Source organism: Erpetoichthys calabaricus, chromosome 2 (genome assembly GCF_900747795.2).
Source record: "Erpetoichthys calabaricus chromosome 2, fErpCal1.3, whole genome shotgun sequence".
Taxonomy (NCBI): Eukaryota; Metazoa; Chordata; class Cladistia; order Polypteriformes; family Polypteridae; genus Erpetoichthys; species Erpetoichthys calabaricus.
The window spans coordinates 171,901,019-171,927,307 of NC_041395.2; the positions used below are offsets into that span (position 1 = coordinate 171,901,019).

A 26,289-nucleotide genomic window follows, 5' to 3' on the forward strand; every position below is an offset into this window, starting at 1 on the left:
TTCACTTCCTGGGTCCTCCCTGCATGGAGCTTGCATGTTCTCCCCGTGTCTGTGTGGGTTTCCTCCCACAGTCCAAAGACATACAGGTGAGGTGCACTGGCGATCCTAAATTGTCCCTGGTGTGTGGGTATGTGTGTGTGTGCCCTGTAGTGGGCTGGCACCTTGCCCAGGATTTGATCCTGCCTTGCGCCCGGTGTTGACTGAGATTGGCTCAATTCAACAAAAATGTTGGGCAAAATGAAACAATTTCTGAGCGATGGCAGTCTTGACCTAAAAGGATCAGGGCTCTAGGACATGGAGGAGCACTTTCCTCGTGACAGTGGTCACTCAGGTCCTCAAATGGCATTCCCAGTCTATTTTTACTCTGAGCCTCTGGATCATTTTGCCTGTCTCTCCTGCCCTGTGCCTGTTTCCGAAATGCAGAGGCTCTGTAAAATAACTGATTCCCTTTTTATTTCCAATGCTCGGTCAGCCTGTAATTGTGAGTTTCTATGCAAGGAGGGGATCACTCTGTGCATTAATGTGTCCAAGCAGCAGCCTTTCCCTCATCTAGAGCTCAGCACTATTAGGGTGCCAGTTCATGATCAACCAACAGAAAAACTCTATGAGCATTTTGACTGCTGTGCTGATGCTATTGAAGGAGCTGTAACTAGTCGGGGACGTGCTGTGGTGTACTGCAAAAATGGCCGCAGTCGGTCTGCAACTATCTGTGTGGCCTACCTGATGAAGCACAGAGGGCTTGGGCTTCAGGATGCATTTCAGGTGAGCTAGTTCTGCATAAAACAGAGTGTTACACATACTGTACAAGTAAAATAAAAATGTTTGGGGTGTTACCACAATTGCATGCTGCAAATGGAAACCATTTCTAATTACAGTTTTAAGTATTATTAAAGGGAGCATACCCTGTATTTTTACATTAAAGGGAGATAATGAGAGCTGAGAAAGTAGCTGTATGTGGAGAGGAAAAACAGATAAGAGGTTATGTAGAAGGCTATGCTGCTGATATGCAAAATGTCAAGAATAAAAATTATTTTGAGCGATGGGGAAAGAAAACAACACAAGTTCCAGAATGGATTTAATAATTTTATACTTCTACATGATGTTATTTATTAATATGTAAAGTCGACTTCTTCAAGAGAAACTCGTCTGGAATATTTTGCAACTTAAATATATGGATATGGGAGAATTCTAAATGCTTATTTTTCTGTTCCTAAAATGTAAATGTTAAAGTAATTGGTAGTTTTATACAGACTCTACAATAATGTACCTGAAAACATTTTCTAGGTGTTATGGGTATTTAGGATATCTTTTTCTGGTGGTGCAGGGATTAGTTCTATTGCATAATAATCCCAGGAACTTGTATTTTGCAATCATTTGCAATTCTAGTCAAGGTTGGTTTCTTTTTTTGTTGCCCTAAGCAGCTCACTTTGAATCTATATTGGAAATGTAGGTGCAGAAAATGAATCTACCATTTAATAAAACACTATTATCTCTGTGTAGGTCGGTGCAAGTGTGTGTGTTTTTTTTTATTTTTTTACGGTTAGTTGGGGGTCTGGTCCCACCAAGCAATCTAATTGGTCAGTTTGGTTATGATGGCTAAGTGGTAGGCATGGTGACATGATACTTCAGGGGTGTTAAGTTCAATTCCTGATTAAGGATTTTGTTTTCTTTTACAAAAATACAGCATTTCAAGAACAGCAAAATGAACAACTTACCAAGCAATGCTGGGGCAATAAATACTAATGAGATAAAATCCAAGTCAATGGGGCCTGTCCACTATTGGTGGTATTCAAAAAGTGGATGGAAAGCAAGTAAGGCACCCACAAATGACAGAGTCTGTAAAGCTGTTTTTATAGAAACACAATTAATACAGGAAGTGCCAGGCAAGAGAGATTGGGGCACACAGGGATAATGAGAAAAGGCATAGGATGAACACTAAGGATACATGTAGGCCAAGAGAGGCTTAGACATGCAAGGATACCAAGAAGAGGCACAGGAGGAACACTGATGGTACATGTATGGCAAGAAAGGTTGAGACGTGAGGATACCAAGGAGAAGTGTATAACGAATGCTACAGGTACACATACAGCAAGAGAAATTGAGGTACTCAAACATATCGAGACAGGGCTCAGGGACAGATGTTAGAACAGGTGGGCATATATCTAACTTAGGCAGTGCTTGCACATGGCCAGCTATCTGTGGCTCTATCTAGAAAATAGAAGATGTGATGGAGATGATAGCTGGTGAGGAAAGAAACAGTGTATAGAGAAGTTCTATAGAGTTATAAGTGGAACAAGGTTTGGGCATATGGTAGCAGAAGATTTTGGTTTCATTTCGGTGAAAGCTATATTTTGAAGTAGTCGTACATGCAGTATTTGACAATACTATTTGATAAAGATAATAAATAAAAACTGAATTATATACACTTACAAGCCATCCCCCGTGGCTTCGCCCGCGTATTAGTGAAACAGGACAGTGAGCAGGACCCTACCCAGTTCTCTACTCCTGATGCCACTCTTCCCCCTCCCCTCGGCCCGCAGCCCCTGTCTCAGATTAGCGCCAATTTATTGCTCCTGCAAGCGAACTATGATTCTTAGCGCAATGAGAGAAGTCGTAAAATCAATCGGAATGTTCGAGCAAATTATAGAAAAAAAAAAAAGATCTAAATCCGTTAAATAGTTCTCTCATTCGCTAACTAAGTGGAGTTAAGGTTACACCCCAAGGCAGACGCATGAGTGAGAAGGGCCCTGCCCCTCTCCCCGCAGTTCAATCTTTTGGATTCGCACTAATAAATTGGTACCGCAAGCGAACTATGATGCTTAGCATGATGAGTAAGTCGCAAAATCAACGGATTGTTCAAGCAAATTATAGAAAAAACCCGATCTAAATCCATTAAGTAGTTCTCTCGTGAAAAGCGGACAGACATACAAACGGGTCTAAAAAACTATAAGAAATTTCGCACTTGGACCACGAAATTTTTAAAACCGTTTCTTAGTGAGCACCTATAGGCCAAGGGTAACCTACATTCCAAATGTCAAGTCCCAAGTCCTCATGGTTCGGAAGATTTCATGATGAGTGAGTCAGTGGTATTTGGCTTTTATATATATAGATTATTTAAACTGTTTTTTAAATTATTATCTTAATCTTTTTTGTTAAGTTTTCAAGTTAATTATTTAAAAACAATCATATTTGCAACAACAATTATCAATCACCCAATCTCGGGGAGTATCTTACATCGGTTTAGCTAGTAAATGAGAGAATTGTTTAATGGATTTAGATCTGGCTTTTTTTCTAGAATTTGCTTAAACATTCAGGTTGATTTTTGTGACTTCTCTCATCACTCTAAGAATCACAGTTTGCTTGCAGGAGTGATCTATTCGCGCTAATCCGAGACAGAGGCTGCAGGCCGAGTGAAGGGGGAAGCATGATGTCAGGAGTGGGGAACCAGGCAGGACCCTCTTCACTGTCCTGTTTCACTTCTATGCGGGTGAAGCCGCGGGGGACGGCTAGTAATACATAAATAAAACTACAATACCAGTTAAAAGTTTTAGAACACCTCAGTTTTTCTTCAGATTTGATCAGTTAAAATGCAATGTTTGATCTAAAATGGTGAAAAGGTAAGCAATAAATTGCAAGAGGTTTAAATTTAAAGTTTAGGTTAGCAAAAAATAAAAAAGGAAATGTCAGAATATTACAAATGGGTCTTCTGCAGGGAACATCTAATAGGTTACAGCCTACAGATATTATGCAGCAATTAAAGTAAATTAAGCCTTGCAAGTTGAAGCAAAAAATTTTCACAGTTGTCCCAACTTCTGTTGATTACTTAAGAACCATCTGTTCGTCTTAAAACAGAGTTGGAACAGACTGTGTTACTACACCCTCCAAAGTACTACTTGGACAATATTACACTGGCATAGAACAAATAAACAATGGCAAATTAAAAAATAAGTCTAGGAATCATTAAATGTACAAAATTTTACTCATACTGTATTTCTGATTCATCAAAGTAGCCACCTTTTGCTGATATAACAGCTAAACTGTGGTAGCCCTTTTGATTCAGAATGCCAGTCACTCTGTGCAAGTCACCAACTATCCCTCCAGCAAAAGAAACCCAGACCATCACACTTCCTCCTCTATTTTGACAGTTGGTGTCACACACTCAGCATCCTTTCATCAAATTGATAGCGTACAAACCCCCTGCATGACGAAGCAAAGATTTCAAATTCTGATTCATTGGACCTTATAACTTTCTTCCAGTCTGCAGTAGTTCACAGCCGATATTTCAAGGCCATGTTTTGTCCTTTAAGGAATGGTTTTCTTACTGCCAGTCGCTCTGTCAAACCTGTGGCACAGAGTCTCCTCTTTACAGTAGAAACTGAGACTTGCTTTTTTCGACAATTGTTAAGTTGTGCTTGAAGCTGTTGTGCTGTGAGGGGCCTATCACACTAGCTGGTGACCCTCAGTTGTCTTCTGATTGGGCTGTGACCTTGGGTCTACCAGATCTCTTCCCATCAGAGTTTCTTCCATCTTCCAATTACCTTTGGATTGTGCAGGACACCATGCTCATTGACACTTTGATTTCTTGGCAATTTCTCTAAATAAAAGACCTACACTGCTAACGGCAATAATACTTGGTCTAATTTAATTTGTTAATTGCCATTTTCTTTCCATTATCAATGGAATTTATAACTGTCTAGATAGATAGATACTTTATTAATCCCAATGGGAAATTCACATTCTTCAGCAGCAGCATACTGATACAATAAATAATATTAAATTAAAGAATGATAATAATGCAGGTGAAAAACAGACAATAACTATGTATAATGTTAAATGTTAACGTTTACCCCCCCGGGTGGAATTAAAGAGTTGCATAGTTTGGGGGAGGAACGATCTCCTCAATCTGTCAGTGGAGCAGGACAGTGACAGCAGTCTGTTGCTGAAGCTGCTCTTCTGTCTGTAGATGATACTATTAAGTGGATGCAGTGGATTCTCCATAATTGATAGGAGCCTGCTGAGCGCCCTTCGCTCTGCCACAGATGTTAAACTGTCCAGCTCCATGCCAACAATAGAGCTTGCCTTCCTCACCAGTTTGTCCAGGCGTGAGGCGTCTTTCCTCTTAATGCTGCCTCCCCAGCACACCACTGCGTAGAAGAGGGCGCTCACCACAACTGTCTGATAGAACATCTGCAGCATCTTATTGCAGATGTTGAAGGACGCCAGCCTTCTAAGAATTTTAATTTTAAGTCTAGGGTGTAGACGGTAAAGTAACACAGTCTGTTCCAACTCTGGTTTAAAGACAGACAGAAGATTTTTACGTAATCAACAGAACTCACAAGGCTTAATTAACTTAAATTGCTGCAGGACATCTGTAGATTGTAACCTATTAGTTGTTTCCTGCAGAAGGCCCATTTACAATATTCTGAAATTTCCTTTTTTCAGTTTTTGCTAACTTAAACTTAAATTTACACCTCTGGTAGGTTACTGCTTATCTTTTCACCATTTTAGGACATTCAACTGATCAAATTTGAAGAAAAATTGAGGTATTCTTAAACTTTTGACCACTAGTGGATATATCTAAAATGTGACACTGACTGACTGATTGACTCTCTCACTCAACAAAAATACCGTTGGTCTTTAAATTGAAAACCTGAAATTTGGAAGATTGGTATATCAAAGGCAGTATTTATGTCTAAGAAAGGACATTTAGGTATGTAAATATTTAGGTGTAAAAACAACCAACAGTTGAGAAACCCAAGTACTCCCAAAATCTCAAAAATGCTTTTACTACTTTGATTGAATTTTGATCAAGTTATATTAAAAAAAAGAAAATTGCATGACCAGTGTTTTTTTTTTTTGTCAATAATTTTTTTAATTTATGCATATTTATTTATATTATACTAACTTTACTTTATGCTAACAAAGGACAAGTAGAAGCAATTGACAGGCTGAACAGCACCACTAAGCAATAGGTGAAGAAGGGATGGTATTCTGGGCAGGAAAAAGAGACATGATCACATTTGGGATGTACGGTGGGATTTGAAATGGAACAAGAAAGTTCAGCAAAGCTCAAGGAACATTAGAAGCTCATTGGTTAACAAGCACATGATAAAACTCCAGTGAGGGTGCCAAGTGCTGTGGCTATGAGTGTAGGTGTTGCTTTGAGGAAGAAAAGTAGAGGTAGAAGTGGTGTCCTCCAATCCAAGACAAGCCTCAACCAAAGCAGTGGAGTTGGGCGAGGGGTTGGGGCTTTACAGGTTTTAGCTCCAGATCTGTTGCACCCAGTCCCGGATCTATTCATTGATCACATACAGTACATAATCAATAGTGGTAACCCCCGATTTTTATGTCCATTGTATACATAACCCTGAGCAATATTACATCATTATATGAACATAAACGAAATCCCAAAGGGATCAAGCCCCCACTCTTTGATTTTATATTCATGAAAGACCTCACACAACAATTACATAGGGGACTAAGACCTTGATACCATCATTTCCTAGAATTGCCTCTGAACCGACGGTGTCACTTTAAACTTAATAGATCCTCCATGACCTACTGCATTGTAATATAAATCCACATCTACAGACTTCTGTATTAGATTAAGGATACACATATAATATTAAGGCTATGTGAAATACATTTCTGATGATTATATTGTTTTGCAACTCAGACATACTACATACTTTCGCAATGAGAGCAGAATTTTGCACTTCATTACAAGTCTTGTCTTCCCATGATTTGCCCTATATGCTGGGTCATTGCTGGTTTTCCTCTAAATAAATGTTGGTAATGTTTCTTGCAGATGGTAAAAAATGCACGCTCAGTAGTGGAGCCAAATGAAGGGTTTTGGGCACAACTTCAAAGGTACGAAGAAGAGCTGAGAGAAAGGATGGCACCTAAAGAAAAACAAATTCATGAACTGACAAATGAGAATTCTGTACTGCTGCTGGAAACAAGTATAAATGGGATGAGCACCTAATACAATGATTGTCTTCAGTGTCTTAAAGGAACAGTGTATCATCACAATAGATTACTGTATGCCTGCAGAGATGAAGAATAATGCAATTTTTAGATGAAATGGACTAAAACAGCTTGTTGAAAAAGGTCTAAAAAGATTGGTGTCCAAGCTTCCAATAAAAAATTACAGTGCTAAAATACTTTCCAGAATACTGTAACCCACTATATAGAGATGATATACATAATGAACAAAATATAAGCCATTTGAAATTCTGCCTGGAACTGTTTTTAAGTATATTCCATACTGTATACTAAGACATGCTTTATTATTTTAGAGTTGTAGGGGATTGAAGCCTATTTTGGCAGTATTTGGTATAACGAAGAAACGAGCCCTGAATAGGGTGCTGATCTGTTACAGGTCCCCACTTATGCTCACACTCTCAAACAATCATACTGAAGCCAATTTAGAGTCAACAGTTAACCCACCCCACACATCTTTGGGTATACAGGTTGGAAACCTGATTAGCCGGAGAAAAACATATGTAGACTATGGGAGTATGTGTTATTAAATAAAAAAACTGAAATGATCTTCACTTCAAGTCCTGGTCATAAATGAGGCTGGTCAACACTGGGTGGCAAAAGCAACTGACTCGTTTGCTTCATACCAGCCTGCTGGTAATGATAGGTGCCTAGTAATGCAACTCCAAGCTTGGCAATCTTTATGTAATAAACTCACTGCGGTTTATAATATAAAGATGATGATAATAAGTTTACATTTATAATATTCATTACTTTTCAAATCTAATTGATCATTTAAGTGGGGCAGGAACTCAGTTCTTACTGTACCAGCAATAAGTGCACATTTTAACTGTCCCTAGTGTGTCAATACATTATGACAGTCATAAACAGCTCCCAGTTAGTTTAACCTGCTTGTTTCTGGGCTGTGGGCAGAAAATCCAAGAGCCCAGAGACACACCCTATTAGACACCGGGTAATGTGCAAATTCACAAAGACAGTGCCATGAATTGTGATTTTAATCCAAGATATGTGAAGCAGCATTACTTACTAGTATACCAACATGTTAACTTCCTTGTAATATGTTTAAATTACGCAAACTATATTACCCTGTATTACATTATAAGATATTTTAAATTGATTTTATAACATTTCCATAAGTTAATTGCAGACCTAAAATGCCATATTGGACTGAATTAGAATTCAACACTCACTTCCCAACCACATTTGAGATCAAGAAATAAGAAGGTAATCATTCTGAGGCATCCTGAACATTAAGAAAGCCTCAGGCCATTCAGTTCAGTTCAGTATATTTTTGTATAGCGCTCTTCATGGAGTGCAGGTGCAGAGTTCTGTGACAAGTTCTCAGGTAACATGCCAAGTACAGATTTTACAATTTACTAAATACAAAATTAGTACAGATAAGGACACAGATTTGTTTAAAACACACAGAAAACAAAGAAGAAACTGGTTAACATAAATGGAAACCAACAATAATCTGTCCATTAATTTATTGTTAAACTATGGTCAGTTGACAATGGAGGAGAGGAAATCAATACCTCCAGTCAGCAGCATCCCTGAAAAAAATTAACCCGGGGGTGGGGGAGGGGGGTTTAAAGGTCAATTGTAAGGGAGATAATCAAAGACACAGCTCCCTCCAATCTGATGAAAGGTCGCTCCCAGTGCCAAGTTCCAATGCTTCCAGTACCAAGTTAATGAGTTAATTAAACAGTTAATTTCTAAATTAAATTAGAGAAAAGCCAAGCAAAATGACACCTTTTATTGGCTAACTAGAAAGATTACAATATGCAAGCTTTCGAGGCAACTCAGGCCCCTTCTTCAGGCAAGATGTAATCAATTACATTACATTACATCATTACATCTTGCCTGAAGAAGGGGGCCTGAGTTGCCTCGAAAGCTTGCATATTGTAATCTTTCTAGTTAGCCAATAAAAGGTGTCATTTTGCTTGGCTTTTCTCTACATTCATAATGGCTAACACGGTACAACACCCTAGTACTATAAATTAAATTAGATAATTAAGGACAACAATCCATGTCTGCCAGTTTCTAAAGAAGTGTTGAACAGTTCCTTGAACAAGTGAATGAGTTTTCTGTAAACTTACAGTATATTTTACAAATCACATTTTAGTTTCAGACACAAAGCAAGGATCAGCTTTCTATTGACCCATTATTTTGGGAACCGTCGTGCACTTGTTAAATTTCATCATTAAAAATTAGTTTCTAATCAACACAACATATGATAGAACCAGAAAAAAAAAATCAATTAAAACAAACTTCACACTGCAAGGGACCTGGTTTGGGACTAAACTCTGGTGCATTCTGCTGGGAGGCAACAGCACTTCCCGTACTGTATATTCATTAATTTAACAAAACACACAAAATATTGTAATAACTAATATTGTATAATACAGTAATAAGTTATTTTGTAAATTATACCTTGATTTTCTTCTGAATGTACGTATTCCATTATACAGTAGTTGTTCTGAAGCTTTTTTAGAGTGCGTCAGAAAATAAATAAATGAGAATAAATAAAATAAAATGCAACCTCATTCAATCGATATCTCGTACAAAATACGCCTTGGGACACTCTCAACAGCATGCACGACTTTAGATGCAATAGACTAACATGAAATGTTTGCAGAAAATGCGTCTGAGCGCCTCGACATTAACCAAATAAGGATACTGTCCCACCCGATAGTAAAAATGTAACAAGCAAGAACACGGTATACAAAAAAAAAAGACCCGAAAACACAAATGCACCTTAGCTCAAAGTACCTGACAACATGAAAAGACGTTCGGTGTGTTAGCTACAGCCCCAGTCGATAAGTATACAAGGGATACAGGCGGCTTCCAAAGAGGTTGGGGGGCGTGACCTCCTTATCACACCCCGCCTCTAATTTAATAGTAATTTCAATGTCCCTGTAATGTGTGTGTGTTTTAACTCAGTTTTAACAAATAACTAAACCTGTAAAATATATAATTTATCAGCCGTACCTCAAGTTCAAGCTGACAAACACGCAGAACTGTTGCCACCGAGTGTATTTGGGCAACCTCTAGTATCACTACCGCCAGGTTATTTGGCCTACCCCATGTTTGAGCACGCAGAAGGCCCACTCAGGCCTTATCATTAGTTAACCAACTATGTATAATTTATAAACATCAAAAAGTAAATTTAAGGAGCCAATGCAACAATAAGAAAAGATGCAAACACAATACTGACGTTGTAGCCCTATATATCATAAACCCAAACACTGATCACAGAACTTTATTACTGTATTTGCTGTCTTCTAACATTGAGTGGGAGGCTGCTGTTTAAAGACAAGCACAAGGGATGCACGAGTAAGTGACAAGCATGGACAATGAACAAGACATAGAAACAGAGGGAGAAGAGGTCAAAGGAATCCCAGAGTGGCTCCATGAAATACAAGCTACTAATGTTGACCATGTAAGTCAACCATGGTCTAAGCATGGCTGAGGCAGGTAGATTGATGCTGCCTCAGGAGAAATGGTCCACTGTAGCATTCATACTGCAGACATTTCAAAAAGAACAGGTACTATAAATACTGTAAATCCATATATAATGTTTAACAAATATCGAACCTTTAAAGCACTGCTTTTTTATTCATTTTGAGTACTGTAAACTAGGTCATTATATTCAGTATAGTGAGTTATTGTCATCTTCACTATCATCTGAAATGGTACTGAACAACAATCTGTTTTTTTCTGTATATGCATATGATTAATGACATTTTTATTACTGAGTGGAACCAATGTCCTGAAGGGATGGCAGAGGTCCAGTATTTACAGCTGACCAAGAAAATGAGGTACTAAATACGGTGAGGGCAAATAATGTCATTACACTCCAAAAGGCCTAGCATGCTGTTGTAGGGAACAACTCAGCTGTTAATAACATCATGTCTGTGACCCATGTCAGAATTGGGAATTGAGAAAGAATGTATTGTCAGTGAAAGAACTTTACAATGTTCCTTTCTAGTGAAATAGTGACAGGGTAAAAAAACTAAGACAACTACATATACAGGTAAGATCACATAAGTGCTGCTGTTTTAAACACACCCCTGAATGCTTCCATGCTATTTGACTGAACAGTATGGCATGTATTTGAGAATAGGTTTGTGCTTAGAATATATTGCACTATCATTTCAGATTTGGTGCTAAAACATTTAGAATGTGTGTTGATAATTTACATGTAATTTGCTCCTGTACAAACTTTTTCAAAGGGTGTTGGAGCTGGAGGTCAGTGACATCAAACACTACATTTGTATATGTAGATGAGACAGACATCAGCCTCACCAAGGTCTCATAATGTGAGAGGAACATTATTGGGCATACTGTCACAATGGATGTGCCACTACAGTGTTGGTGGCAACATCCCCATGCATGATAATATGTCTAAACAGGGTGTGCTTCACTCCCATTGGGCCCAGTGATACAGATTTGCTTCTGCTATTCTTGGATGGGTTAGTCAGTGCCATCAATCCTGAGAATAAGAGGGGTGTGGTGAGACCAGACCTGTTAAATTTTGTGGTAATCTGGGACAATGTCCAGTTTCACCTTCAGTCGCCAAAAAAGTGATTTGACACCTATCCAAGGATGCTGTCACAATGTTCCTGCCGCTGTATTCACCTTTTCTCAACCCATCTGACAAGCTTTTTTAGTGTGGAGGTAGAGGGTATATGAGTTCAACTTCCCAGCCACAAAACCAGAAAGGAAGCAATGAGGCTGGCTGTGAGAACATGACATCTGATATTTGCTGTGGTTATGTACAGCATGCAATAAGATTAAAAGGAGCCTTGACAGATAAAACATAAGGTGTGATGTCAATCCAGATTATGTGGCCTAAAGCAGAAGGGGGATTGATGCCCCAAGAGGGAATCCATTCTTACTGTTTTACAGTATTACATGCTCTATACTGTTATCTATGAAGTAGTTATTTGAGTTCATCAATGACATTAATGTGCAATACATTTTCAGTTGCAATGTGTTTTTTTTTTTCAGTACTGAATGTTTTTACGTTTATTTTCTGTATTGGTTACATTATTTTTTACTTCGTCAATAAATCTAAATATATACAGTAAACATGTTCACATGCCATATTTCATCACTTTCATCTTTGTTCCAAATACCACTTATTATTGCTTTAATAAACAAAAAGAGAATATTGTGGTATGTTTGTAAATGATGAAAGGAATGTAACCATTTGGTGATGGTGTAAAACTGATTCATTGACTTTGTGCATTTTGATGCATGTAGTAACTACATGTTCTAAGTGTTTCAGGGTCTTTTTCACAAGTGTGTTGCTGTTTGGAGAAATGCATTAACTGTTTTGTGAAAAGCTTTAACAGTTGTCAGATTGACGTTTCTGATGTGTGTAATGTGTAAAAACGATTGTGAATAATTACAGTATAATACTGGGGTGGGTTGGCACCCTGCCCGGATTGGTTCCTGCCTTGTGCCCTGTGTTGGCTAGGATTGGCTCCAGCAGACCCCCGTGACCCTGTGTTCGGATTAAGCGGGTTGGAAAATGCATGGATGGATGATTAGAATATAGTCTCCAGCACATAACAAATGTTCTATTACCAGGGACTCGTTTGATTGTGTAGAAATTTACATATGGTGAAAAGAACCTTTCTAAGTGTTAATCGTATAAAACCTAAATTCAAATTACATCTTTAAATTCCTTTCAACTTCTTTGAACAACAAACGAATTAGATCAGAAGTGAAATTCAATGTGACCAATGGTGTTAAAATTGGGCTCGTCCGGGATTTGAACCCGGGACCTCTCGCACCCTAAGCGAGAATCATACCCCTAGACCAACGAGCCCCCATAAATGAAAATTGGCGCTATATTTATATGAATTTCAATACTACCGTTTTTTTTCTTTGCCAAAGTTGGTGTATATAATACTATTTCATTCTACAGCAGCACAATATGCGTAGAAAGCCGTCTTTTTAAACTTTTCCAGTATCAGGTAAAATATATCTCTGTCATTGACTCATGACATCATCAGGCAGCGCCCGTCGCTTCCTTGTGTGTGCGCAGATGTTGCGCATGCTCTTTTCGCAGGCTCCATCTTGGGGGCACTGAAGTGCGAGAGAGAGAGAAGAAGCGAACGTGTGTTTATTTTGGAACTACTGTTTCTGGTTTTTTTGCGATTATTCCCAGCTCTCGGTACACTTTTAAGATACTGTTTCCAGGGGGAAACATCTGACGCTTTGCTTGGTCGGATACAACCGCAGATCGCTGAAGCCGGGTGGGGTAAGGCCCCCGCGTACGACTTGTCTGTGAAGAGGTCTTGAGCGGTTGTGTTGGCTGTACCCTGAAAAAAAAACATTGGAAGTGACGGTGTCGCTGCGATGGACGTAGAGGAAGAGGAGTTCTTTTCCGGTAACCAGTCAGGTAAGTAAATTGCACAACCAGCTGGATAACAGATATACTATTGACTTGAAGGGCCCTGTACTGCTAAATGAAAGTCCCCCCTACCCAATTCAAATAACAGTAACTGTAATTAATTAATCTTGTTATGCATTGCCTGAATGTTTACGGATTAACTGTCGCATTCAGCCATGTCCATTTGGAAGTTGATACATTTCGTATGATAGATTGCTTCATCTTTGTATCGGTATATGGTGCAGTCAAGTTGTGCACGTTGCCAGGGGAGCACCTAAGCTCCTTTGCTTGGCACGTTAGTCAAAAATCTGCACTTGACAAGATTGGCTTTGTTTCAATATGCTCCAGATGATGGAGGCGCAACCCCAGTCCAAGACGAACACGAGTCAGGGTCCGAAGCAGAGATGGAGACTTCACGACGGCAGTCTGGATCGGAGGCTGGAAGTGCTGGTCGACGTTCCGAGGTGTGTGTTTAATTGCGTAAACTTTTACCATAGTTTAGATAAACGAGCTCATGATTTTACGGCCTCGTCTTATTGTGATATTTTCGTTGATTTACTTGCTGTAACAGTAAAATGTTATTAATATATAATCACTTGTATCTTTAAATGAACTCTGCGTGAAAATTACGTGGAATTGGCCCGCTCAGCAATGTGACAGCATGGGTTCACTTTAAAAAAGTACTTGATATGTTGATGTGTGTAAAAAAGTTCGGTAGTCTTGACATAGACACTTTTGGGGCGCACACTTGCTGTTCTAATTTAGTATGCTTAGATATCCGACCAGATTGACAAAGTTAGTTCAGTCTAGTGGCTCGTAACCTCAATTCCTCCAAGGTCCCCCAGTTAACCATGAGAATATGTGAAGATCGGCCGACATTATATGTTTCCTCTTGTGTGTTTGCTGCAATTTTGAAAGACGCCCTTATTTTTGAACTTCCATTTATCAACAAAAGCATATTTGCTGCCAATGCTATTACTATGCTTATATCTTATTACTTTTAAAGTCATAATGTAAAATCAAGAAACATTTTCATAAATGACCTACATGTTTTTATTAAAAAATATTATTTAACAGGTGCCTGAATATGGTAATCATAACATAAAACGAGTTGCCATTTTTAAGGATAAGTAATATCTAGTAATTACCAACATATATTATTTGTCATTTGAGATATTTTTGCTAAAAAGTTGCACACTACTCAACGTGGTTTAAGTATTTCTTTGAAATTTACACAAAATTGTTACATAGTTCTTAAATTACATTTAATTTTTTTTATTTTTTAAACTACAGAATTAATCCCTGCAGACATTGTTTCATAACTTTATTAGGTATCAATTCATTATGCTTAGATTCAGCACTGAAACATGACTTCAGCAATATCCACATTTCACATGAGTGTAAATGTAAATGTGTTTTCTCTGCACATACAACAATAAATTCAACGGAAAAAGACAAAAGAATTTGTGTGGGAACGGTGGAAGCAGACTGGTAAACCATGGTAGGTTGGGTAGTCGTGGCACCTGTGTAATTTTAAGTAATGAGCAGAGTGGCATCAACAGCAGATGTCGACCTGCATCTGCTTTATGAGGACTGTTGCACGCTTGGCATCATGCTAAAACACTACATTGCTTTATTGCAGTGTGGTAAGCCCCTTTGATTTAACTCTTTCTTGCTGGGTCACTGTGAGCAACTGTGAGTTTCTGATGACCTTTACTTCTCATAACATCATTGTTCATTAACCTTAAGAATTTATTTTCTGCTGATCAACAATGCATATTACTAATATGTTAAATTAACTTCCAATAACCTTAATTTCATCAAATAACTTTATTTTGCATTGTAACTGTCATCAGATTATTATCTATCAATTTACGACTCTGCCATGTAACTTTATTGCATAGTTAATGCTTGAATTATCAACTGTTTTTGTTATATACACACACACACCTGCAGGAGTGTTTGGAGAAAGTGCATACTGGACAAACACAAAAGAAGGGGTTCCCATTGCTACCTGAACTAGGGGCTGCAACTAAATTGTGGAAGAAAACATAGCCTACAGTCTTCCCCTTATATTAATTGGCAATCTGTGCAAAATTTGCAAGAGATGGGTTCAATGGTGTGGATTTGCATGCTGGACAAAAAAAATCAGATTTATATGTTATATTGGCATGTATGTATGTTTTTAGGCTGAAGACGTGTGTTAAAACAGCCAGGCCTGCAAATGATGGTGATGCACTGATCACTACCAAGACTACCTACCCAATAAAGACAGACACTGCTCAGTTGTTTATATTTGCTGATCTGTAGTTAAATAAATAGTTTTCAAGATATCAGTTCTGTTAATAGATCCATATCCATTTTCTTGGCAAAGCCAATGCTTTTTTTCACTATTTGCATTTCAGCTGAAAATTAACATTGTATTTATGTAGCAGTTACAAAAAATAAGTTTGTTTTAATGTTGTACAAGAAAATATGTAAATATTACTGAGGTCCTTTAAATGGCGATTCTTATTATTAAATCTGTCAATGAAAACTAGTCTGTCTTAAATGCACTTACATTTATTTATTCTCTAAAAAGTCCTCAGAGGAGTCGATTGATGCATTAAAAAATAAGTAACTCCTTTGCAAGTAAGTAAAATCTTTCTTTTAGTGCAACCGATCATTTCATAGTGTGAATCAGTCTCTCCTTAGAGGAATTCTGGCCCATGTTTTTCACAAAACTGATTGATCTGCAGTTTTGACCAAATATTCAACTTTATCTCTGAATATTTCATATTTTGACTGTGTTGGGTGAAGATCTGTACTTTGACTCATTGATTCTCAAACAAAATGTTTTACACTTAAGCTGTTTTTTGATTGATTTTTAGCAGCATTGTTGTGCTAAAGACTATTTTCTTAACTAAACTTCAGTTCATCAACTCCAATCTTGATGATCTTTTCTAAAACTAGGGTGCTTCGCTCGCCCACCCGCGGGTTTGGTTTAGTGGATATACAATTTAAAGAGATTGTTAGTTTCATGGGAATTGTTACATATGCATTATTTTCACTTTTATTTTAAAACTTTTGTAAAAACAATACTTTATTTCCGTCCCCGGGCATGGTTACATCTCTTTCTCGCAGGACATATAACGCTGCTCGCGTTGTGAAGGGGGTGCGGGTGAACGCACGTAAGGAGATGACGACGGATAATCTGCTGTCTTTCTGCTGCTGGTGAGCTGCCTTGTTCTGCTTGTCTCGCTGCTCCGATCATTTCAAAGCCTGTACAGCAGCTGTCCCTTTTGCCACTGTGCATCTCTGTCGCTCACGTTCGTGAATAGGGTGGTGAGGGTTAGGTTGGCTGAACGCAAGCTAAGGAGAAGCATTCTGATAATCTGCAGGCTTTTTGCTGCTGGCGAGCTGCGATGTTTTGCTTGTCCTCTTGTTCGTTGTTTTAAGAGCTTGGGAGGCACATGAAGGTGTCTGCCAACAGAAATCCAACAACTGCTAGGTTAGACGTCCGTGGACTTGCTTTAAAATGATTGTCTCACTGCCTTTGTGTCTCGCTGTGACGTTGTAAAAACAATACTTGTCCTTTATTTCTGGCCCCGGGCATGGTTAAATCTCTTTCTCAGGACGTATAATGCTGCTCACATTGTCATGGGGGGGTGGGGGCTGAACGCATGCTAAGGAGGTGCCGTCGGATCATCTGCTGCCTTTCTGCTGCTGTCGCGCTACTATCAGTCTTCCGTGCTGTACTCCGCCCTCCTTCAATTGGACCTAACAGTCACTTAAAACAAAAAAGGCTTCAACCTGGCTGGGATGCTACAATACTTTCGAATTTTACTGCTTTCATATTCTTTCCTTTCTCTGCATGTGTATCGCACCATTGTTTGAGCCTTTCGAATTCCACTGCATTCATGATCTCTTATCTGCCTTTTTTTCTCCCCAACGCTTTTGGGTCTCTTTCTCCACGCTGTTGTTTCTTCTTTGCTTATTCATTGACGTTTCATCTAGAACATATTGTCCTTGTACGCTTTATATGTGCTGAGAGCACAGGATCTGTGTGTGCTACGTGCCTTTACACGACTGAGTGTTATTTGATATTGTTTGCGTCTCGCAGGTCTTTTAAGTGTCTTCCAAGAAGATCACGTATCGTTGCCCTGCTTTTCCTTTCCAGGATTTTTTTTATAATAGAGAGATATGATATCTGTGAATTCGTAGTTCCTACAGAGTTGATGAAAGTGGACCACAAATATAACACTCCCTCCTTTGTTTCACAGAGGGGATATGGTTAATTTAGTCATTTTTTTTCCCCTCATAACCCTCCATGTCCGTAAAAACAGAATATTAATTAATTATTATTTAGGCTTTTTATGACCATTTAAATGAAGCAGTTCTAAGAAGTGAGCTGCATATATATATATATATATATATATATATATATATATATATATATATACAGTGCATCCACAAAGTATTCACAGCACATCACTTTTTCACCTTTTGTTATGTTACAGCCTTATTCCAAAATGGATTAAATTCATTTTTTTCCTCAGAATTCTGCACACAACACCCCATACTGACAACGTGAAAAAATGTTTACTTGAGGTTTTTGCAAATTTATTAAAAGTAAAAAAACTGAGAAATCACATGTACATAAGTATTCACAGCCTTTGCTCAATACTTTGTCGATGTACCTTTGGCAGCAATTGCAGCCTCAAGTCTTGTTGAATATGATGCCACAAGCTTGGCACATCTATCCTTGGCCAGTTTCTCCCATTCCTCTTTGCAGCACCTCTCAAGCTCCAGCAGGTTGGATGGGAAGCGTCGGTGCACAGCCATTTTAAGATCTCTCCAGAGATGTTCAATCGAATTCAAGTCTGGGCTCTGGCTGGGCCACTCAAGGACATTCACAGAGTTGTCCTGAAGCCACTCTTTTGATATCTCCGCTGTGTGCTTAGGGTCGTTGTCCTGCTGAAAGATGAACCGTCACCCCAGTCTGAGGTCAAGGTTTTCATCCAGGATGTCTCTGTACATTGCTGCAGTCATCTTTCCCTTTGTCTGACTAGTCTCCCAGTTCCTGCCGCTGAAAAACATCCCCACAGCATGATGCTGCCGCCCCCATGCTTCACTGTAGGGATGGTGCCAGGTTTCCTCCAAACATGACGCCTGGCATTCACACCAAAGAGTTCAATCTTTATCTCATCAGACCAGAGAATTTTCTTTCTCCTGGTCTGAGAGTCCTTCAGGTGCCTTTTGGCAAACTCCAGGCGGGCTGCCATGTGCCTTTTACTAAGGAGTGGCTTCCGTCTGGCCACTCTACCATACAGGCCTGATTAGTGGATTGCTGCAGAGATGGTTGTCCTTCTGCAAGGTTCTTCTCTCTCCACAGAGGACCTCTGGAGCTCTGACAGAGTGACCATCGGGTTCTTGGTCACCTCCCTGACTAAGGCCCTTCTCCCCCAATCGCTCAGTTTAGATGGCCGGCCAGCTCTAGGAAGAGTCCTGGTGGTTTCGAACTTCTTCCACTTACGGATGATGGAGACCACTGTGCTCATTGGGACCTTCAAAACAGCAGAAATTTTTCTGTAACCTTCCCCAGATATGTGCCTCGAGACAATCCTGTCTCGGAGGTCTACAGACAATTCCTTTGACTTCATGCTTGGTTTATGCTCTGACATGAACTGTCAACTGTGGGACCGTATATAGACAGGTGTGTGCCTTTCCAAATCATGTCCAGTCAACTGAATTTACCACAGGTGGACTCCAATTGAGCTGCAGAAACATCTCAAGGATGATCAGGGGAAACAGGATGCACCTGAGCTCATTTCGAGCTTCACGGCAAAGGCTGTGAATACTTATGTACATGTGCTTTCTCAATTTTTTTTATTTTTAATAAATTTGCAAAAACCTCAAGTAAACTTTTTTCACGTTGTCATTATGGGGTGTTGTGTGTAGAATTCTGAGGAAAAAAATTAATTTAATCCATTTTGGAATAAGGCTGTAACATAACAAAATGTGGAAAACAGTGATGCGCTGTGAATACTTTCCAGATGGCTAAAAAAAAGCACCAAAAATACAAGGGGCTTATGACACTGCATGTTTACTGTTTATATGTAGCTTACTTGCTTTCAGTAAATTATTATAGTTGAACTGGAATAAATCTTTTAAACTGTGTATGAATAAAAACTCCTGAATATGTTAGCTGATTCAACAATTAGAGATATTTAATACAATAATATTCTCTTAATCGGATTGATTTTAAATTCCCAAATTTTATAGAACCCATCCAATACATTTTGGTCATAGAAGTGATCAGCGATATCAATAGTTATCAGCGTAAAGACATTTTATTCTTGAAGTTTTTTTGTAATTCCGTAGACCTCCCAGTGTCCAAATTTCAGTTATTGACAAGATGGGAAAAGATTTCCCCATGTAACTACAAATGAGAAGGGGGAATTCATCATATGTATTAAGAAGAATATAGTCATCTATGGCTACATGGTTGACCTTGTGTTTACACATTAAATTTATTTAGTGATATTTTCCTTTGCTGGTATATGTGTTGATGTAGTGGCCATAGCAGCTTTGTAGTAATACATTTACCTTTAAATCTGCCAGACAAATTCATCTTCCTTTGCTTGAATCACAAACCTGGAGGCTTCTGTATTTTCAGATTCTGTGTGCTTTCCTCTGGTAGTTAAAGGTTTCAACCCACACACCAAAAGACATAGGTATTAAGTTAAATAGCAGTCCAAAACTGGCACAGTGTGGTTGTATGTGTAAGTGACCTGTGATTAACATTTACCTGCATTACACTCCGTGCTACTAAGGTGGGCTTCCTGGACCCAAAATTGGATTAAGAGAGATTAAAAATGTAATCTGCTTGTTAATTCTTAAAATGTTTGAGTGCATTTTCGTTTGAGAGAACCTAAAACATAAGCTTGTTATACAGAGTTGCAGTTTTAGTTATGTGACCATTATCTCTGACTTCTGTTAGGATGAGCAAAGTGAAGAAGGAGCTCTGCACGTGACGTCCATAGACATGGTATAGCCAGCGATTCAGAAAATGAAGATCCTCCCAGAGCTGCAGAAAGTGACTCAGAAAATGAGGACATTCCTAGTCGTAGAGACAGTGGCTCTGAAAAAGAGGATGCTCATAAACATGAGGATAGTGACTCTGAAATTGAGGATTCTCCCAAACGAAAGCATGATAGACTCTGAAAATTGAAATCTCAAAACCAAATTGATAGTGATCTGAGGATGAGATGGCTCCTAAGTATATAGCTAGTGACTCTGAGGATGAAGCTGCTGAGAAACATCGACCCAGTGACTCAGAGGATGAGGATACACAAAAGCCAATGGCAGTGACTCTGAGGATGAGGATGCACAAATGCACAAAAGCGACATGGCCGTGACTCTGAGGACGAGGATGCGCCAAAGCGAAGTGCCATTGACTCTGAGGACGAAGGATGCGCCTAAGCGAAGGGCCAGTGACTCGGAGGATGAGGATGCGCCAAGCGAAGGGCCTATTGACTTTGAGGACGAGGATGCGCACTAAGCGAAGGGCCAGTGACTCTGAGGACGAGGATGCGCCAAAGCGAAGGGCCAGTGACTCAGAGGACGAGGATGCGCCAAGCGACAGGCCAGTGTCTCAGAGGACGAGGATGCACCAAAGCGAAGGGCCAGTGACTCTGAGGACGAGGATGCGCCAAAGCGAAGGGCCAGTGACTCTGAGGACGAGGATGCGCCAAAGCGAAGGGCCAGTGACTCTGAGGACGAGGATGCGCCAAAGCGAAGGGCCAGTGACTCTGAGGACGAGGATGCGCCAAAGCGAAGGGCCAGTGACTCTGAGGACGAGGATGCGCCAAAGCGAAGGGCCAGTGACTCTGAGGACGAGGATGCGCCAAAGCGAAGGGCCATTGACTCTGAGGACGAGGATGCGCCAAAGCGAAGGGCCATTGACTCTGAGGACGAGGATGCGCCAAAGCGCAGTGACTCTGAGGACGCGGATGCACCAAAGCGAAGGGTCAGTGACTCTGAGGGTGAGGATGCACAGGTGCGAAGAGTTAGCGACTCTGAGGATGAAGATGTGCAAAAGGGTATGGCTAGTGACTCTGATGGAGAGAATGCTCCTAAGCACAAAGTCCGTGATTCAGAGAGCAAAGCTGCTACAAAACGTAGAATCAGTGATTCTGAGGATGAAGGTTCACCAGAACGTAAGGGCAGCAGTCACAAGGATGTCCCAAAATATAGGGCCAGTGACTCTGAGGATGTAGACACTCCAAAACATTCAGTCAGGAACACTGAGCATAATGATGATGATGTTGATTCTGAAAATGAACTTGTGCCTAAGCAAAAGCGTCGCATTAAATCTGATGATGATGCAGACAGTGATAAAGAAAATGAAAGTAAACGAAAACGTCAAAAACGTTCTGAAAGTGAGGATGAGGAGGACATACCAACCAACAAGCTTGCAGCAGGTGATGACAGTGATAAAGAGGAAGATCAAGTTCAACAACGCCGCTCAGTGGCTGATAGTGATGAAGATGGAGATCAAGAAGAAGAAAAACCAGGTATGCACAAGTACATTCTCTGTATTGAATTTGTCAAGTATTGCTTGTAGAGAAAAGCCAAGCAAAATGACACCTTTTATTGGCTAACTAGAAAGAATTACACTATGCAAGCTTTTCGAAGGCAACTCAGGCCACCTTCTTCAGGCAAGATGTAGCCCTGAGTTGCCTCGAAAGCTTGCATAGTGGTAATCTTTCTAGTTAGCAATAAAAGGTGTCATTTTGCTTGGCTTTTCTCTACAATCATAATGGCTAACACGATACAACACCCCTGAGTACTTCAAGTATTGCTTAAAAGTTATTTTTAAAATTGTTTTGTATGTACTAAATAATTTTTAATAAGAAAGACTGGAAAAAACACAGTCCTTTGTAGAATATGTTGGATTTAAAATTGAATTGGGAATAATACTAAGGACATTCATTCAAATTTTGGTTTATTTCATATACAGTATCTTGCAAGAGACTGGAATATCCAATGCAAGTTGATCAAGTAGTTAGCTAAACCTTCAGTGCAGTTGGTATTTAAATATATTATTGAGTTGATAACAAATTTTATATATTTATATTTTCATAATTTTAAGTCAAAGAAACTACTTATTGAAACACGAGAGATGTGATTTAACACTAGAATTACAGAGCCTATGAAAAAACTCCTAGGTCCAGTGCACCTTAAATCCGTTCACACATCTCTGTCAGCGTATTTTGTCTATAAATGTGCGATAAAGACAAGCAGCAAGCAGCCTTACTAATCCATCCCCCCACAGCTGCAGAACGTGCACAGAGTTCTCCCAGCTCATGCCTTGATTGATTATCTGGGTGTGAAATGCTGGAGTTTTAGAGTGGAAATAATAGATCGATTATTTGGAACACATGCATTTCATGTGTGTTCCATTTCTACAATAATCTGTGTAAACACATGTTAAAACAGAAACGTTTTTTCATATTTCAGTAATAAATGACAAAATGTTGGCATAAACTATATAATGTGTGAAGCCTGAAGTCCAAAGATCAAAGAAACACTTTCACAAAAGGTTCAAGGATGATACAACAACTTCCGTGGCGTAGCGGTAAGATATGCCTCATATATTTTACCGTTTTCAGTTGTGAGCTGCTCTTATTGTATAATATTATACAGTATGCACATACATATGGTTTGTGTCTGTAACAGACGGTGTACATTTATAGTACTTGTGAAAGTTGTTTTATTTTTTATTTTCATTTTTATTCTCTCAGTCACGATCACGATACATACTACCGACCCCCCCACCCAGGGTCTGACGCTGATAGTTTTTATTTGAAACTGGGAATAACTGTTTAATATATTCTGAACTAATACACACAAGGGGTACAAAATGAAGGGACAGTAGTTTTAATATTAATTATGAAGTGCAGAGAAATGTCTAAGCTTGCTTTTGCACTTGGTTAAAAATCCATGATTTCATCAAACTGCCTTTCATCCCTTACTTTAACACTTTTCACAAACAGTTATATATTGTGTTACCCGTGTTTGCATGTTCTTCAATAAAACCAATTATTCACAGAAACCTGATTTCTGAAATGTCATGTAAACCTTTATTCCGATTAGGAAAATCGGGTTATTGACCTCTGAAACACCTAATTAACAAAGGTAAAGTTCTCCGTGAATAAGCTGATTATGTGGTCAAGTAAACCCTTCACCAAAACTGATGTTAAGGAATTCGTACTCTGCACATGTCCGTCAATCTGCTCATGTATTTGCTTTTCACATGCTTTCAGCAGACATAGGAAGATGTACAGTAACTCCCTCCTCCATCGCGGGGTGTTGCGATCCAGAACCCCCCGCGAAAGGTGAAAATCCTGCGAAGTAGAAACCATATGTTCATATGGTTCTTTTTATATATTTTAAGCCCTTATAAACTCTCCCACACTATTATAAACATTTTCCCCGCACAATTATACAGCATAAACCCTTTGTATTCTCTTAGATATTAGGTAAGATTCGTTGAAATTATGTATGTAAACACAGTTTATCTATACAGTAAAATCTAAATATTATTTTAAAGATATCGAGCGTCTCCGATATCACATATGTTACAGCCAATTACGACAGACAGGCCACCAGCAATAAATATGTACAATGCAAGAAAAATTGTATACAGTAAAATGTGTGTGCAGTGACACTAAACTATGCTACATGTAATAAGTACTGTACGTAGATAATTAATTATGGTTACTCACCAACAATGACACGACGGACTTGTCCGATAACGATGAGTTTAATTTTACTGCACAACAAAGGATAGCGTTACAGCTCTTCTAAAGGAGCCTCTTCAGGCGACTGTGTTGCACCGCCGTTGTTCTTCTTCCAGCACTCTTCAATCCAATCCCCTATAAAGCAGATTCCATCCAGACTACTGCCTTATCACGTCCCATTCCAACTCGTTTTGCGCCCTGGTTAAGGACACTGCGGCCGATAGATCTTATATGCTTTTCCTCCTTTTTTAAATAAAAAGAATCGTGGACTCATTGATGCCGTAATGGTGTCCTGCAGCGGTGTAGCTGTTCCCTTCCTTCAACATATCCAAAACTTTTACCTTTTCTGCAATCATTTGCATCTTCTGTTGGCGCTTGGACACGGCCCCTGAAGCAGTAGCAGGAGCACGTTAATGCTGAATGAGTGAGATGCGACTTCCTGGTTAATGCAGCCACTCCGTCGCTGAGCTAATCAGCACACAGGAACTTAACTGTGTGCTCTGATTAGGTAGCTTCTCAGTCATCCGCCAATAGCGTCCCTTGTATGAAATCAACTGGGCAAACCAACTGAGGAAGCATGTACCAGAAGTAAAAAGACCCATTGTCCGCAGAAACCCGCGAAAGCAGCGAAAAATCCGCATTATATATTTAGATATGCTTACATATAAAAATCCGCGATAGAGTGAAGCTGCGAAAGTCGAACGGCGATATAGCGAGGGATTACTATATCCACAAAAAAACATTTCCAGAAGCAAAGGTTTGGGCAATCACAATATTCTTTCTCATGGCTGAAATAATCTCTCTCAGTATTTCAGAAATCCCCAAATTTTTGTTGATCAGGGAAAGTACAGTGCTGAGAGTAGTAGGGTAACATGTTAAAAGTAAAATACATTAAGTAGTCCAATTATTTTTTAAAGTAAATAGTAACCTCACACAATAGTTATCTTATTGAAGCAAAAATACTTGTGTATACTTCTGTCAACCATACAGCCAGCGCAAAAGAATTTACCAAGTGCAACCCGTTAATAGAAACCTATGAATAAAGTGTCAATTCCACTAAACATTTATATAACACAAGAAATTTATCATAGGTGTCATGCTTATTTTAAGTTGCATGTTGGCTGATAATGATGTTTAACTGTTTTTTTGCGTAGTTTAATGATGTCTGAGTGTTTGGCCAAAGGAGAACTCTGGAAGATTACTTAAGGATGTAAATGCGGATTATTAAAAAAAACAGTTTTCTGCCTGAACCCGATTATGTGTTTGCATATACTGTAAATGCACTGTGTGACCTTGTCCATTCTTGGGATTATAATATTACAAAGTAGCACATGCAGTTAAAAAGTTCTTTTACATATTTATGTTGGTATGTATTTGGGTTTTTCTCATTTTAATAGCTCTTGGGTTGTTTGATATTTATGGGTTCGTTGGTTGCTTAATATGTTTTTCTGTTTCAGCTAAGAGAAAGAAAGCAATTTTGTCAGACAGTGACGACGATGAAGCAAAAGAAGAATCTCGTAAGTGCATTGTTAGCCCTTCATCCCAAGCTACCCTCTCCGTTTTTGTTGCCCTTCTGATTTTATGCTGCCTGTTGATCGTGTATTAGTTCATGTGCTCAAACATAGTCTTTTACCAAAAAGTGGAAGACTAAAACCGTAAAACAAATTTTTTACAAAAATATCTTTTTGTATAAGCAGTGAATTGTTAGATAAAAAATATATAAGCATATCTGTTGATTAATAGCTGTTAAAATTTCTGCAATTTTAATGCAACCCCTAATGCATTAATTTAATCCGGTTAATTTGACTGCACTTCACATGTTGTTAATGAAGCAGTGCCAGATGAATCCAGTCTAATAATAATAGCAGCGTGTCACCAGCACCTGATTGCTTTCTGTTTTGTTTCTGAATCATTTTAATTCACACAATAGCGGTCAGTGGAGTTGTTACCCATTACTTATAATACGGGATTGTCCTTTGCTGGAACATAAAATACTATGTACCATACGGAATCAATAAGAAACGTGATCCGTCCTGTATTTTCTAACACAAAGTTTCATAAATACACTAGCTCTTCAAAATGCCAGAGAACAGA

At 39.0% G+C, this 26,289-nt stretch overlaps 2 protein-coding genes and 1 non-coding gene across 3 annotated transcripts in view; 2 read left to right on the forward strand and 1 right to left on the reverse strand.

The window, feature by feature from the left end:
• The first annotated feature begins 239 nt into the window (after nucleotides 1-239).
• Nucleotides 240-7,236, forward strand: dusp28 (dual specificity phosphatase 28). Its single transcript, XM_028793311.2, has 2 exons — nucleotides 240-762; nucleotides 6,809-7,236. Exons 1-2 carry the CDS (start codon nucleotides 295-297, stop codon nucleotides 6,983-6,985), a joined length of 645 nt encoding a protein of 214 aa, XP_028649144.1. The 5' UTR covers nucleotides 240-294; the 3' UTR covers nucleotides 6,986-7,236.
• Nucleotides 7,237-12,769: 5,533 nt separating this feature from the next.
• trnap-agg (transfer RNA proline (anticodon AGG)) lies at nucleotides 12,770-12,841 on the reverse strand. Its single transcript has one exon. It is a non-coding gene; the product is annotated as a tRNA-Pro (tRNA).
• Nucleotides 12,842-13,097: 256 nt separating this feature from the next.
• Nucleotides 13,098-26,289, forward strand: part of LOC114646549 (protein IWS1 homolog) — a 69,423-nt gene continuing 56,231 nt past the window's right edge. The window contains 8 exon segments of the mRNA XM_051922567.1: nucleotides 13,098-13,417; nucleotides 13,757-13,872; nucleotides 20,391-20,438; nucleotides 20,441-20,611; nucleotides 20,653-20,757; nucleotides 20,953-21,035; nucleotides 21,074-21,966; nucleotides 25,653-25,712. Coding sequence (XP_051778527.1) covers nucleotides 13,375-13,417; nucleotides 13,757-13,872; nucleotides 20,391-20,438; nucleotides 20,441-20,611; nucleotides 20,653-20,757; nucleotides 20,953-21,035; nucleotides 21,074-21,966; nucleotides 25,653-25,712 — 1,519 coding nt within the window. The 5' untranslated portion in view covers nucleotides 13,098-13,374.